General features: G+C 41.0%; 8 protein-coding genes across 8 annotated transcripts; 4 read left to right on the forward strand and 4 right to left on the reverse strand.

The window, feature by feature from the left end:
• Positions 1-27: 27 nt before the first annotated feature.
• On the forward strand, positions 28-1,071 carry FOA43_003961 (uncharacterized protein; the record flags this gene model as incomplete). Its single annotated transcript, XM_038924207.1, has 1 exon — positions 28-1,071. The coding sequence occupies one exon, from the start codon at positions 28-30 to the stop codon at positions 1,069-1,071; it is 1,044 nt and encodes a 347-aa protein (XP_038780135.1).
• Positions 1,072-1,609: 538 nt separating this feature from the next.
• FOA43_003962 (uncharacterized protein) lies at positions 1,610-2,704 on the forward strand (the record flags this gene model as incomplete). The annotated part of the gene is made up of 1 exon (XM_038924208.1): positions 1,610-2,704. One exon carries the CDS (start codon positions 1,610-1,612, stop codon positions 2,702-2,704), a length of 1,095 nt encoding a protein of 364 aa, XP_038780136.1.
• Positions 2,705-2,830: 126 nt separating this feature from the next.
• On the reverse strand, positions 2,831-3,918 carry FOA43_003963 (uncharacterized protein; the record flags this gene model as incomplete). Its single annotated transcript, XM_038924209.1, has 2 exons — positions 2,831-3,827; positions 3,875-3,918. The coding sequence occupies 2 exons, from the start codon at positions 3,916-3,918 to the stop codon at positions 2,831-2,833; spliced, it is 1,041 nt and encodes a 346-aa protein (XP_038780137.1).
• Positions 3,919-5,284: 1,366 nt separating this feature from the next.
• Positions 5,285-8,389, forward strand: FOA43_003964 (uncharacterized protein; the record flags this gene model as incomplete). Its single annotated transcript, XM_038924210.1, has 1 exon — positions 5,285-8,389. The coding sequence occupies one exon, from the start codon at positions 5,285-5,287 to the stop codon at positions 8,387-8,389; it is 3,105 nt and encodes a 1,034-aa protein (XP_038780138.1).
• A 50-nt stretch (positions 8,390-8,439) lies between these two features.
• On the reverse strand, positions 8,440-9,159 carry FOA43_003965 (uncharacterized protein; the record flags this gene model as incomplete). The annotated part of the gene is made up of 1 exon (XM_038924211.1): positions 8,440-9,159. One exon carries the CDS (start codon positions 9,157-9,159, stop codon positions 8,440-8,442), a length of 720 nt encoding a protein of 239 aa, XP_038780139.1.
• Positions 9,160-9,346: 187 nt separating this feature from the next.
• FOA43_003966 (uncharacterized protein) lies at positions 9,347-10,828 on the forward strand (the record flags this gene model as incomplete). Its single annotated transcript, XM_038924212.1, has 1 exon — positions 9,347-10,828. The coding sequence occupies one exon, from the start codon at positions 9,347-9,349 to the stop codon at positions 10,826-10,828; it is 1,482 nt and encodes a 493-aa protein (XP_038780140.1).
• A 76-nt stretch (positions 10,829-10,904) lies between these two features.
• On the reverse strand, positions 10,905-14,615 carry FOA43_003967 (uncharacterized protein; the record flags this gene model as incomplete). The annotated part of the gene is made up of 1 exon (XM_038924213.1): positions 10,905-14,615. The coding sequence occupies one exon, from the start codon at positions 14,613-14,615 to the stop codon at positions 10,905-10,907; it is 3,711 nt and encodes a 1,236-aa protein (XP_038780141.1).
• Positions 14,616-14,772: 157 nt separating this feature from the next.
• Positions 14,773-15,798, reverse strand: FOA43_003968 (uncharacterized protein; the record flags this gene model as incomplete). Its single annotated transcript, XM_038924214.1, has 1 exon — positions 14,773-15,798. One exon carries the CDS (start codon positions 15,796-15,798, stop codon positions 14,773-14,775), a length of 1,026 nt encoding a protein of 341 aa, XP_038780142.1.
• Positions 15,799-15,800: the final 2 nt, after the last annotated feature.

Genomic DNA, 15,800 nt, shown 5'->3' on the forward strand with positions numbered 1-15,800 from the left:
TTGTTTTCTTAGCAGAAAGTAGATTTTATGTTTAAGAAGAGTCAACTATATCTTATAGCTTGCTATTTTACACTAAGTTTGATAATTGCGATCATATCGAAAACTATCATTACTGCGACTACCACAAACAAACAAATGACGATGACTTCGAGATCCATTCTCAAAGTTCTCTACGCAAACGAACAAGCTGAAGGTGTTGGAGCTAAAGTTCGTCGGTCCATTGGAACTGGCGGTATGAGAAACTTCACACCATTCTTAATGTTGGATCATTTCAACGTTGCTAAAGGTGCAGGGTTTCCGGATCATCCTCACAGAGGTCAGGAGACGGTTACTTTGCTCATGAAAGGGAGTATGCTTCATGAGGATTTCACAGGTGCATCGGGTATTTTGAGGCCTGGTGATCTTCAATTCATGACTGCTGGAAAAGGTGTGTGTCACAGTGAGATGCCATACTCTCCGGATGGTTCTGACGTTGTGGGAATGCAACTATGGATTGACCTTCCAAAAGAGTTGAAGAATACCAAGCCCAGATACAGAGACTTGAGAAGGGAGGAGATCCCAGTTGTTCAACCAAACGAGAATGTGACTGTTTCCGTGATTAGTGGTAATTCGTACGGCACTGAATCTGTCAAAGAGCTTGCATACACTCCTATTGAATACTATGACTTCAAGGTGAAGGAGGGTGGAGAATTTGAACAGAAAATTCCCAAGGATTTCAATGCATTCCTCTATCTTTTAGAAGGTGAGTTGACAATCAGCGGAGAAAAAATCCCACAGTTCAACTCTGTCTTCTTTAAAAGAGACGGCGATGCCATCAGAGGCAGTGTTCCAAAAGGATCCAAAGCGGCCAACTTCGTGGTGATTGCCGGCAAAGTGCTTGACCAGCCCATCGTCCAGTACGGACCATTTGTCGAAACATCTAAGGAGGAGATTTATGAGGCCTTCAACGACTATCAGCATGCCACTAACGGATTTGAGAGAGCCAAAGGTTGGGCTAGTAAGATCGGATCAGGCGTGACTCCAGAGATTTACGAGGCAATTAAAAATAAAGATCATTTGCCCAAGAACTAGCTGATGAAGAGAGTAAAGTGGCCCGACGTTGCAAGGGTCCAGTGTACGGTTATTTATAAAATATAATATATTCATTGTCTGAATTGACTTTAAACCCGGAGATTTCGGTCGCGCTACACCGGCTCAAGACTGTCCTCGGTTTTCGGTCATTTAACTTCATTGGGTTGGCAGGATCTCAAAGGTGATTTCACGGTTTTCTATAGGTAAATATCCAACCCAACCTCTATTTTCTTCTTCTCACTTGAGGGTACCTATCTAGATCGTGTCTCTTGCTTCACTCTTCTTGTCCCCGTCCATATAAATAAATAAGAATACATCTTCACTCCAGAGTTTTTCAAACCCCTGAGTTTCTTTCATCTGTCATAGTTAATTTTTTTTTTCAGCTGGAGCCTGTAAAGCTAGCATAATCCATTTTATGTGTGCTTTGCCCGGATTTGTTTCAGAGGAATTGATTGGGAACAAGTTGGTGCTGAAGACGATGGAATCGGTACCAGAGCGTGAACGAGAATTGAAAAATGATATTACTTTATCACAAAGAATGGCGAGTGCATGCGTTGGATCCGCTCTCACATCATTAGTTGTTACGCCGTTTGATGTTGTGAGGATAAGGCTGCAACAGCAAGAAATGCTTTTCCCTCCAGGAATAAAGGATGCTGCCGAATGCTGCCGGAAGGTGTTTTGGGCGGGAGATGGGATTGTGACGGCGACTGGTAAAAAGTATGCGTTTTGTCTGGAGAACAGTTGTGTCAACGATGCGAAGATAACGGGCACAATGTCTGGAATAAGAAAGATCATGTCCAATGAGGGATTGGGTGCACTTTACAGAGGGTTGGCGCTAACACTGATAATGTCCATACCGTCAAACGTTGTGTATTTCAGTGGCTATGACATACTTCGAGACAGTTCTCCTTTAGAATATTCTCACCCTGTAATCAATCCCTTACTTTGTGGAGCATTTGCAAGAATATTGGCGGCAACATCGGTGGCTCCTTTGGAATTGATTAAAACTAGACTGCAGGCAGTTCCAGTATCACATAGAAATACCAGGTCATCAGTGATCATGCAAATGGTGATGAGAAACACCTGGAAAGATATGACGGAGGGTGGAATCTCAAGTATTTTTAAGGGATTGCAATTAACGTTGTGGAGGGACGTCCCCTTTTCAGGTATTTACTGGGCTGCATACGAGTCCCTTTCATCCTGGTTGAAGCGCACAGATCTTCTCAACGAGGCCAAGGACGACGATCCTAAAATCAATACTAGCATCTTCAACGGAACAATATTCGCAAGATCTTTTCTTAGTGGATCGTTGGCTGGAGTCACCGCTGCATTTTTTACCAATCCATTTGACGTTGGTAAAACCAGATTCCAGGTGGCCTCGGAGGACGAGGCCAGATATGGAACTCTCTCGTCACTTGTCAATACTTCACAGGGGGTGCTTCAAAATTTAGAGAGCAGAGAGTCAATGTTCAAGTTCCTATACTCAATTTACAGAAACGAGGGTATCGGCGCATTATACGTGGGCATTATTCCCCGCTGCTTGAAAATAGCACCAGCCTGTGCGATTATGGTATCTTCCTACGAAGTGAGTAAAAAACTCTTCAAGAACCTACGAGAATCTAAAAGGGTTTAAGGAAGAATTGCATTCCTGATTCACCAAACTCTTTCATGCATATATATATATATTTATTTAATAGAGGATAATCTTAGATTTATGGATTTTAATTAGCAAAAATAGACATATATTTTACTGATGATTCTACTGCCATACGGTTGCCTCCCTTGGTCTCAGTAAACTTGGGATTCTGAGTGACATCCTTCCTGGCATTGAGATGCTTTGAGAAGATTCGGGTCTTTCCGCGGCAACTTTCTTGAACTGAGAACAGAAGGAAGCATGTACAACTTTACCCTCTTTAAGCAAAGCATTGCATTGAGTGCATGCGTTTTCTTCTGTAACATAATTGGTCTTGGCAGCTATATCATCATCTTCCTGAATCTCTCTTTCTTCTCTAATTTCACCATGGTTTCGTATTTTGAAGTCACTGGCCCTATCCTTAAGACGATTTTCCTTATTCTCAGAGGAGTTTCTAGAAGTGGATATCTGTTGGATCTTTTCCAAATTAGTCTCTAGATTGTTATTCAACGAGTAGACCGATGTGCCCGAATTGACGTATTCGAAGAATTCATCACATCCTTCCTCTAATCTGTTACAAGAAGTTTGAAGGCAGATAACATAATCAATAAATGCTTTCTTCAGAGAAGTATTAATGGCTTTTATCATTTGTTCGTTGATTACTTCAATGGATGCATCAATCTCCTCCAACTTCTCTCGTGCCAGATGAATACTTTGACCTTCACCTTTTTTTCTTTCTTCATCTCTCAATACCTCCTGGGTATTGGTTCTCTTAGCCATTTGAGTCTCAACTTTATGTTCTCTTTGGAAAACATGAGACAACTGTAGGTTTATATTTTCCTGCTTTCTGACCAATTCCTCTTGAGTTCTTATTCGAATATCAGTAAGTCGGTTAAATTCAACCAACAATCTGGAATTTTCATGGTTAGGTAAACCGTTGACCCAGTTAGAGATACTATTGAAGTAATCCTTTTCTTTTCTCATTACTCTCTTTTCCGCAGTAACCAACTTTGTTAGGCGGTATGCTACTTGTGCAGCGCTTGGATTACTTGGGCCCTTCACTCCCATAAGCTCTAGAGTCTTGATTAGAGAATTCATGAACTGAGGAGTAGAAACCCCGGGCCTCTGATATTGTGAGATAAAGGAGGAGGAGGTCATCGAAGAACTGACGCTATTCCATGCATTTGCCTGACCGTATCCTGGTTGGCGTCCATGCTGAATTAAGGAAGATGAATACAAAGGGCTCGAGTTGAGAGAGGAAGCAGATGGATTGGATGGAACCGACGGATTTGAATCGTCCTTCACTTTTGACTTTTTGCTACCCCACATTGAATAAGCCTAAATTGACAAGAGAAGTACGTTTGAATGAAAGAATAAGTTTGTATGAGAGACATACATCCATTAAATATTTCTTTCTCAAATCCTTTTAGCGCCAAATTTGGCAAGCTCCCATAAGTATTTTAGTTTCCTTTTTAGGATACCTCGAGAAGGATGGAAATCAACGATTTTTTTAAGGCCTATCTAACAACAATTTTGGTTGATATTACAAACCTAGGTTTTCCATTCTGATCTGGTTCTGATGAAAAATCGTGACCAGCATCACTCAAGTGCCCCATTGTAATAACTCTTGTTGCGGCTTATACCTAGCATATTCTTCTATTTTTTCTGCTTGCGCTAGTACACTTACATTCAGCAAACCTTCAGCAGCACATTTGCGGAGAATTTCAAGGACTGAGTACTTGGTTTCAAAAACTTCAACTCGTAGGGCTCTCGGATTAGAAACTGTCGGCTACGATCATATCTGGCAGAAAGCACCGTTACCCGTCCGATCAACTGTAGTTAAGTTGCCAAGAGTTCGACTGAGTAGTGTTGTGGGCGACCAAACACGAAATTTGAATTTTGTAGTCCTTATTTTTAACATCCACTCCTGCTTTGCTGCCAGATTTTAGGGATTCATTTTTTGGGAATGTATTTACTGTAATTACTTCTCCTCAATGCATTTCTTGAAGACTTGAAGACTCAGACCCTGGACTTCTTCAAGGTTTGGAAAGATAGATTTTAGTCCTTTCTCCTTGATAGATCCATTCATCAAAGTTCTCACGAATTCCTCTTTTAATGATATCTGCTATGTAGCTAGCAGTTCCATTTTTGACAGGGGGTTCACTTCTCATTTTCAAGATCGTCTTCAGCCCAGAATGCTTGAACTCTGTTTTTGTTCCGATGATGTAAGCCGACCAGATTTTGAAGTCAATCATTTTGAGAATGGAGGTTCCTTAAGGTCCAAACCTCCCCTTTTCTATTTTATCTATAATGCTGTCATACATGGTAGTAGTAATTTCATGTTTCAGTTTAGGCTATCGATGGTTTCTGCACCAGCAATGGGCTCAGTAGTAGATCCTTCCGACACTATATTTCCAAAGAATGGAACTCTAATGTATGCTTATCAGCTTTATATATACCCACCCTGAGTCTTGAAAAACTTTTCCCAGCTTACACTTTCTCCTTTGTGTCAAAGACTGTTCTTAAAGGAGAATCGCTAGTCATTACAAAATTCGCTGTATTCCATATTTGCTACAGAGAATGGTCAAGAATTCGTCGTTTGAATTACAGACCAGCTTTAAGATCGACTATGCTCCTTCGTCTATCAAGAAATGGCGCTCTTCAAGAACCGGCCTCCAAGTCACTTTAGTTGACCAGGAATCTCCTATTGTCAACGGCTACTTTGCTGTTGGAACGGAGATCATGAATGACAGTGGTTGCCCTCATACTTTGGAACATTTGATTTTTATGGGGTCCAAGAAATACCCTTATAAAGGTTTATTAGATACTTTAGGAAACCTTGCGTTCAGCGTCACCAATGCATGGACTGCCACCGATCAGACTGTCTATACTTTAACCACGGCGGGTTGGGAAGGCTTTAGGATGCTTTTACCCGTCTATTTAGATCACTTGCTCTATCCTACCATTACCGACTCTGCCTGCTATACAGAGGTATATCATGTGGATGGCGATGCTACTGATAAAGGAGTTGTCTATTCAGAAATGCAAGGAATCGAGAATCAGTCGTACTTTGTCGAAGGTTTAGAAACACAGAGAGCACTTTACGAGAAGTCTGGATATAAATCCGAAACCGGTGGTCTCACCAAAAACTTACGCACTATAAGCCATGAGAGCATCAGGAAGTATCATGCTGATAATTACAGGCCTGATAATCTATGCATTATTGTCTCTGGATCAGTGAATGAAAACGAGCTTTTGGATGTTATGACCGAGTTTGACTCTCAATTGGAACCTTTACCTGCCATTCCTAACAAGAGGCCATTTATAGATAGTGAGCATGATGACCCTCTTTTTGAGCCGGTTTACAAAACTGTCGAGTTTCCGGACGAGGATGAATCTGCAAGCGAAATCCAGATTTCTTGGATTGGTCCTGATGGGAGAGATATTGTTATGGAAGAGGCAGTCGAAACTTTGGGCAAGTACTTTACCGATTCGGCAGTTTCACTCTTCAGTAAGAATTTCATCGAGGTTGAGCATTCTTTAGCAACCGGTTCCGAGTTTTATTCCGATAGCTACTACAGAACTGGAATGAACTTACTCTTCAACAATGTTCCTACTTCAAAGGCTGATGCGCTTCCTGGTAAAGTATTCAAGTTGTTGAGGGATCACTGCGATTCAGCTAAGTTGGACCTAGTTAGATTAAGGGACTTGGTGGAGCGGAGTAGAAGAAAATTCGTTTTTTCGGCCGAAAAATCACCCGATTCGATGATCAACATGGCAATCTTTGAGTTTACTTACGGGCCTGCTGATAGTTCTGGCTTGAAAGATTGGTTGAAAACCCTGCATGAGTATGATACCATTGCAAAATGGGGCATCAACCAATGGGTGGACGTCTATAAAAAGTACTTTTTGGACAATAACCCTTGCGTTGTTGTTGCAAAGCCTTCCTCGAAATTATATTCAAAGTTGAAGGAGGATAATAAGAAACTCATAGCTGATAGAAAGTCAAGACTTGGCGAGAAAGGATTGAAAGAACTTGTTGCTAAGTTGGAAAAAGCAGAAGCTGAGAATAACAGACCGATTCCTAAACAGATTTTGGATTCATTTGGCCGGCCTGATCCGTCCCATATTCATTTCATACACACAACTTCTGTTGGGGCTGGTTTGAATAAGGATATCAAAAACGATCTTTCGTCTGATGTAGTGAAGAATATATTGGCAGATACGCCAGAGAACTTTCCTCTTTACATCCACGTCGAAAATATCGAGTCGAACTTTGCTACAATTCATCTTCTCTTTTCATCATTTGAATTCGAAAAGAAGTATCTCCCCTACATTCAAGTTTTCAAGAATATACTTCTTTCTTTGCCAATCGACAACGAGGATGGCACACAAATTTCTTATGAAGACGTTGTTAAACAACTTAAGAGAGACACAATTGACTATAGCTTTGGCATCTCCTTTCTTGGTGCGTACGGTGAACTTCTAGATTTCAAAATTACCATTGCTGTGGAAAATTATAAGAAGGCAATCGATTGGTTCTACAGGATTATGTTCAAGACCTTATTTACCAAAGATAGAGTTCTTGTTGCTTTAGACAAGTTGGTTAAAAGCATCCCGGAGATCAAGAGAAGTGGACCAACTATGCTTTACTCGATCATTAACAAGACCTCTTTCACTGACAGATCTTTGAGAAGAGCAGGGGACGCCTACCAACAAGAGAGCTTTTTGAGAGATCTTTTAATGAAGGTGAGAGATGAAGATGGCTTCAATTCTGTTAAAAAGATACTTGAGGATATGAGAGCTCAGATTTTCACACTAAGAAACACAAGAACGGTGTTAATTCTTGATTCTTCCAAAATTGCCGACGCAGTTTCATCTTGGGAGCCATTCGTGGAAAGAATCAAGAATGGATCGGCAGGATTGCCTTTGACAGACCTCCCACTGACATCCAAAGTATTGTCTCCCGATGGAATGGAAAAGAGGAAGAAGTGTGTGATTATTACAACCCCAGGATCTGACTCCAGTTATATGAGTTTGGAAACTAGCATTCCCTTTGATTATCTTTGCGATGATTCGTTCAAGATTATTCTTGGTGCAGAATATTTGCAATGTGTGGAAGGACCATTCTGGAAGGCCATCAGAGGAACTGGTCTTGCCTACGGTGCTAACATGTCTAGAAATGTAGAGACCGGAAAATTGGCGTTCAGCATCTACCGTGGTGCCGATGTTGAGAAATGCTTTGATGCTGCCAAACAGCTAATTAACGATTATGCTTCGGGAGTTACTCCGGTTGATGAAAAAATGCGGCTTGGAGCTATATCTTCTGTGGTGAATGGATTGACAAACTCACAATCTAATTACTTTGAGGCTGCTAGTATGAAAGTGCTGGATGAGATTTTGGCCAGGCGTGGCCCGGATTATAACGGTCGCTTGATGAAGGAACTAACGAACATCAGTAATGAGGACTTGGTACACATTTTCAAGAAGTATTTTGTCAACGTGTTTGATCCAAAGCATTCGATCTGTTTCATTAGTTGCAACCCAGTACAGGGTAAGAGCGTTGCCAAGCATTTTAAAGATGCTGGTTATGAGGTGACGGTTGAGCAGGCATCAGTGGATGAAAACGAGGAAGAGGAGGAAGGTGAAGAGTCCAGCGAGAGTGAAGTTGAGTCTAAATTATAAAGAAGTAATATTATGATAGTAGTAATAGAGTAACCTAAAAGTATGTTCATCTAATCCTTTTTGTCAGTGACCGGTTCGTCTACAGTGAGTCCAGTCATGTCACCGATCGTCTTTCTGGTCTTCTGATAGTACTTACTCACTATCTTCTCATTTTCCTGTTTTAGAGACTCAGATCTCTGAACTAAATCCTCTGTCTTCTCTATAATTTTAGCCTGCTTTCTGTAGACATCTGGAAGCTTATGCTCTTCAACTCCTGATAGCCAGGATGCTGTTTTATTGAAGGTTGCAGGCATAAAAGCGCTAAAGGCAACAAGACCGCAAGCCAATGGCACAGTAGCTCTGAGCAAAATGTTTCTTTTTCTTGTAAGCACCAAACCTGTCATAAAACCAGTGAGGATGTAAATGGAATTGGGCCACAAAAGCTCAGTCTTATCGTGAAGAGATGTGATTGTATCCGTCACTTGACGCTCCTTCCTGAAGTATGCATCTGATTTTTCAATATAGCACCGTCTTACTGCCTCCAAGTACTCATCGGTCCATAATCTCAAACGTTTAAACTGTTTTTGCAAAGCCGAGCCGGAACCGTTCTCTCTTTTGGCGACAAGTTTAACCAACTCTGATCCTTCCTCTTGGGGACTTCCTGGTATAATATCAGCAGTGTTATTGGCATAAAAGTTTCTCTTTCCTTCATTTAGAACTGGATTTTTCAGACAAGTATACATCACTACTGATGATGCAACGGGTAATCCAACCCTAAATATATTGAACATGGCAGCTGTAGAAAAGTGAATAGCCAACGATGATACTTCGATCTCTAGTCGACTATTAAATAAAAAAAAGCGAACTAGCGCGAACGCAGGCCATACGTCATAAAGCGAACATAGTTAATAAGATGAGCAAAACTTCCCAGTGAAGTCAATTGAGTCTATTCCGTTTGAAATTACTGCAATTTTCAGAATGTTCGACCATTTAAAGATGAAGCTCGGAGCGCAATCAGTGATAACAGCGGAATCGGCTGCTGACGTTGGTGCTAAGCCGTCTATCAAGTCTATCTATCAATCCAGACAGAATTTTGGAGTCAACTTCGGTTCTCTTTTCGTTTTAGAGAAGTATATTTTTGGAGAGCTGTTTATTGACGATACTTCGGTGGAATTGGATGCTATCAGTAGGTGCGTCAAAAAAAATGGACTAGACCGGACCAGAAAAGAGATGGAAGATCATTGGAACAACTATTGCAACGATGACGACTGGAAATGGCTCCAATCAAAAGGTGTCCAGTCAATTAGGATACCTGTTGGTTATTGGGGAGTTGGTGGAGGTCGCTTCACCCAGGGAACTTCCTTTGAATCCATCTCTGCTGTGTATCAAAATGCCTGGAGTATCTTGATACGGAAGTATATTAAGAAGGCTGCTGACTATCACATCAGTATTCTAGTTGACTTGCATGCTCTTGAGAAAGGTGCCAACACTGGTGATCATAGTGGCCAGAAGTTTAACCAGCCAGGATTTTGGAACAGTACTAAGTCTATTTCCCATACCTGTGGGATTTTGTCATTCATGGCGAGCGAGCTTGGTCAATTTGATAACATCAGCGGGTTGCAGATTGTTAATGAAGCTTCGTTTGATAGCGAGGGTAAATACCAGAAAAGATACTATGCCCATGCAATTAATGAGATCCGAAAGGTCAATTCGAAGATTCCCATAGTGATAAGTGATGGCTGGTGGGCTCAGGACTACGCTAAATGGGTCAACGATAATGGAGGAGGTGCTCTTGGTGTCGTCATTGATGATCATGTCTACAGGTGCTTTTCAGATGATGATCGTTCCAAGTCAGCCGAACAATTGATTCAAGAACTAGATAGGACAGTATTCTCCGATAACGTATGTGAGGAGGCAGATTTTATTGTGGGTGAATACTCTTGTGTTTTAGACGGTCAGACATGGTCAAAGACTCAGGGGAGCAGAGATGCGAAAGTCAAGGAATATGGTAATAAGCAGGTGCAGCTTTTCCGTCAGCGAGCTCGTGCTGGATACTACTTTTGGTGCTACAAGTTTCAGTCGGGCGATGGAGGAGAATGGGGGTTCCGACCAATGGTTGACCGAGGTAGTATTCCGGTTCGTAATTCCTCTGGAAACATACCCAGCGAGGACGATTACAATAAGATGTTAAACGAATTATACCAACAACATGAACAGTATTGGAACCGACAGAATCCGAACGAACACTATGAGCATTGGAGATACAAAGAAGGTTTCACTACAGGTTGGGCCGATTCCATGGAATTCGCCAAGTTTGACAATTCACGAATCGGAAGAGTCGTGGCATGGAAGGATGCCAGACGGAAAGAACATACTTTGGCCCGGGGTGAAAGTAGGTTCATTTGGGAATGGGACCAGGGATTTCAAAAGGCCCTAGACATTTTTGCAGGATGGGAATAACTGAGGAATCTATAAGAGCGGCTTATAATTGCATTTGATATCGAGTAGCTTTATATAAAGAATTCTAAGGGATATGTCATTCCTCTGTATCAAAAATAGGATACTTGACTCTAATTTTAGCAATGAACGATCTCCATTCAACTAAGACATCACCATTAAGTTTGACTGTACCTTTTTTAACGAGTAAATCTATCTTTTTGCAGCATCTTAGAATTGCCTTAACAGTATCGTTTCTCTTATCAATTTCCTGTTTTGGTGCTTCGTCCCTCAACTGCTTGTTAAGTTTCTTATTGCATACATGAATAAAGTGAAGCAGTAGATCATTTCCCAAAAAAATATCTGTCCTCAAGTTAATGATTTTCAATACCGTTAGTAAGCAGAGAAAAATGATAGTAGGGTCATCTTTAAAAGCTTTAGTTACTATTGTCTTCAAAAGGAGGATCCAATCCACAGAGAAAAGCACCATCATGTCAGGATTTGTCTCTAGAGCAGTAAGGGAAGAATATATTAATTCGTAGATCTCCTTTCTAAAGCCAAGAGCGTCATCAATCTTATGCTTGAAAGGACCGATCCGAACGATTTTCACGTACTCTTTTTTTTGAGACAATTCGTCTTCTAAGATTCGAGGAAGAAGCTTGGACACCAAAAATAAAGCCACCGAAGGCCTCTTATGAACAGCAATGATTAGGTTAGTGACTCCAATCTGCTTCATACTTAATTCGAATCCAAATAAAAAGTCCTCCGTACTAGATGCTTCTAAGTATTTACTCAAAAGATAAACATCATCTGCCAAGAAAGCATCATGCCCAAGTAAGTACTTCATTGCAGAAGATACAGAGGCTTTCAACAGCATTGAATGATCCTCGGAAAGAATAGAGCATAATTCTTCCACAATGCCCTCGTCATTTAGGACCAACTTGGCGATACATTCAGCAGCTGGCATGATATCTTGTGTCTCTAATTTTTCCTGCAGTGAAGACTCCTTCACCGAAACAACAACAGCAAGTAATCTATGAGAATCATCCGAAGTTAATTCTATCTTATCCAATACCAAACTCAAGCATTGAAGAAGTTGCGTTTCGCTGACACTTGATTCTGAAGTAAGTGACTGAAGCAACTCCGGCATATATTTCTCCCTTTTGGAGGATATTACTTCTGCTGCAGTGCGAACAGCAGCATTAGCCACATCTTCATCAGAAGAACTGAAGTAATTGAAGAAGAGGACGACCCCACAATTCAAATCAATGGACTTGGACACTTGCTCCAAAAGTACAAGAGAAAATAAAACATTTTTACCTGTCTTCAAATCCTGAAGAACTTTATCAATAGACTCAAGATGGCCAGCCGCAAGCAATATCATAGCCAGTAATTTGGAAATGCCAGATTCATTCTGTTTGCCAGTCTGAGTAACGGCATCAATCAACTTTTGTGAGTCAACATGTCTCAAAATGGATTTTACTAGATCTGCAAGAACATCATTCTCGAACTCCGGGTCCTTGGAAAATGCAATCAAGTCCTTTACCAGTATATCAGGGCATGTGCATTCAGTTGTTTCGAATATCTCTGTAATGATTTTTGCAAGAGTAATGGAGTTGTTAGTTGGAAGCTTATGTGATGAGCATAATAGAGAAAGAGTGCCTAGCAGCTCTCTCTTATCTTCGTCATTGACAACTTTAGTAGACACAACCGCATATAACGCTTCCAATGCATCCAAGCAAAGTTCAGAATTTGAAGTGTAATCAATAAGAGGCCTTAATAAACGGTTCACCCATCGAGAAGAAATTGAATTCGCAACCTGAGAGTCAGATACGAGCATCTTGATACAATCCATATCGGTTGTCACCAAAAACTCCAAGGTGATGGTATCAGCAAATACCTTCAGCGACTTCTCCATCTTTTCTTTAGAAAGAGGAACATGTAAGACCAAATAGGATAACGCTTTTAAAGATTCTCTTCTGATTTCTGTAGAAAAGTTCTTGTTGCAAGATTTACTGATCAACAGATCATCTAATGCTTCTGCAAGTAACGATAATGTCTCATCAGATGGAGAGTCTCGAGGAATATACTTAGATAGAATATCAGTTGTTAGCAATAATGTCTCCATAATCAGCTCATGGTTAGATGAGTCGAGACAAGAGATAATATTCTTGATAACTGTTGATGTACCATTTCCAAGGGTTTGCAGGCCATTTGTAGAGAGTAAAGAAGAATAGAACTTAACAGTCTCAGAAGTTGGAAATCCCTCACGAAGTTCATCAAAATGAAGGACAAAATAATGGACCCATGAATCCTCTAAGCCAGACGAGGCATTGGATAATTCGGAAACAAAGTTATAGAACAGGGTTATCTTTGCCACATTGGAAGGAACAATAAGTTTGCTGAATTGTTCACAAATCCAGCTTGATTTCGAAACTAGAACGCTGATTGGATTGTCCTCTGTCTGCATACTGACGTCAGAACCACGACGGCCTTCCGCGTGATCTTTAATGATGCTCACGGACTTGAGACTATAGTAGGGACCGTCTTCACGCGAATATTTGAAAAGCTTAATGGCTGCTTCAAGCATTCCAGTAGCGACATTCGAATTTGAATCCTGCAACCGATTGATGAGTTCGATAAAGGTGTACTTATATATCAGTGGTAATCTTGTTGGCAAACGTTCCAAAAGAGTGCAGACTAGAACACTTGCCCTCTGCCTTAATTTCCACGAAATACCCGTTCCGTCCTTATCCTCATCATCTTCCTCTCCCCACTCATCATCTTCTGAATAGTATTCACTGACGTCCCCTTCAGAGGCATCATCACCACCGGTATTTTCTTCATCGTCGTTCTCCGCATAGGGGTCATAAATGATGAATTTGGCACATAACTGCAATGCATCTTCAACATGGAGATCCATAACTGCTGTCGGTAAGTTATCGAAAGCGACAGTAAGGCAGACTATTGCCTCGGATCTAGTTTCATCAATTTCCTGCTGAAGATCGAAGTCATCATCAGACAATATTAGTGTCTCCAACTTCAAAGACTCCAGAATAATTCTTTCCACTTCTGGAAACAAATCACTAAGAACAGAAGGATTGAGTTTCATAAGAGAGGAAAAAAGCGAGAGCAGCGTTTGTCTGTTCTTATACGTTTGCCGTTCCTGATAATATGCCTCGGCAGAATTTATGATCTCCTTCATTAGGGCCACCGAGGAGATATATCTGGAGAGCAAAGCCAAAGCAGTGACAGATTTCTTGGCAATTATGGCATCACCATAAAAAATGGATTTAAGTAAAGCGTCTGCAACTTCGGAAAGCTGTGATTGGTTGAAGTACTTACCCAAGAACTCTAATAGATCTGTAAGGACCTCGATATAATCAATGATGGTGGAGAAGCTATGCTGATCCTGAAGCAGATCGCCCAATAGACACTTGATAATCTCCCTTGCGGTTGATTCATCGGGAGAGAGATTCTTCAGAATGTTATGTACGGCCATAGTGTAAATGGACGAGGTAATAGAAATCTTCTCAGGTTTCTTGGAAGATAGCGTCTTCAACACATTCGCAACATAATTATCCAACCTGGAGGTCAATTTTTCAAAACACTTTAGAGCCTGGCCTCTTACCTCTGAGTATTCGTCATCTAAGCAGCGAAGTAATGTATCTGCATAGGCGATCTTTGCTTCAGGGGTGAACTTGGATTCAGGATTTATGAGCTCCTTCTCAAGGTCCGTCAAGGCCATGAATCTCAAATCAGGATCTGTATCTCTGGTTTGAGTGAAGAGTTCCTCTAAGTAGTAGCGCATAGTGTGGATAACAAAGAATCAAAAATAGATAACAACTCTTTCAGATCAAGTTCAAGTCACCAGAAAAATGCCGCGAAAGCTTTAGGTATAAGGCTGTACTACACGTGATCACTAATACTTCTATTTACAGATAATATAATTAAATAACCAGGCAGTTCTAAAACAGAGAGAATGACTTGAACCTTTGAGCAAAATTTCCACATCCCGCCAGTTCGTACTGTCTTTTGGCCCTTGGCATCCATTCCTTCAAATTCACGTTTCTTCTCTGAGAAGAGGGATGGGTGCTGATGAGTTCAGGAATAGATCCACCCATTTTGCTTTCAAAGGAGATCATTCTAGCCCAGAAATCTGGCGCCTCGTGAGGATTAAAGCAGGCAGTTGACATAAGCATCAAACCAATATAGTCTGCTTCAGTTTCCATATTTCTGGAAGCAGGTTTTTCCAATCCAAGACTAACAGCAAGATTTCCAATATTGTTGGATCCAATAAGAGCATAGGATAAAATCACCAGTGACACATACAAAGGGGATTTTGTAAGCTTTTCACCTATGTGGTGGGCCAATTGATGGCCCAACTCGTGAGCAAGAACAGTTGCCAAACCGTCGTCATCTCTGCATAGAGGAAGAATAGATCTAAAAACGAAAACCTTACCATCACCTATGACAAAAGCATTTGGTGTCTCTTGCCGCATCGCCACGTCGTCTATAACATGGATCTTCCATTCATTAAAAGGGATAGACTTACCACCCATGCTTGTAAATAAGTTTTGGGGTTGTCCCGTTTCTGGGTCTCGATAATTTTCTGCAGCATGAATCAATCGACTCATAACTTTACGAACCCTGATAGCAGTTGAATTGTTATCTGGTAGAACGTATCTACCATACTGTGCCATGATAGATCTGTAAGAAATCTTACCCAAATCGTCTTCCAACCACTGAGGACATAGCATTAATCTCTTCCGATGGGTGACTGGAGCCTCCTCTATATGTGAGACGACAATGACACCAAGAATAATGCCTGCATAAGTCAAGAATTTCTTATGCTGAGGAGTCAAAAACAGGCCCTGAGTGGTACTTCTAGGCTTATCAAAGTAGTAGTAGCTGGCTTGCCTTCTCGAAAAGAAGTGGACGTTGTTTGAGAATTGCCTTCTCGAGAATCTTTTGAAAGCAGAACTAAAAAACATAT

The sequence above is a fragment of the Brettanomyces nanus genome, chromosome 4 (assembly GCF_011074865.1).
Source record: "Brettanomyces nanus chromosome 4, complete sequence".
Classification (NCBI taxonomy): domain Eukaryota; kingdom Fungi; phylum Ascomycota; class Pichiomycetes; order Pichiales; family Pichiaceae; genus Brettanomyces; species Brettanomyces nanus.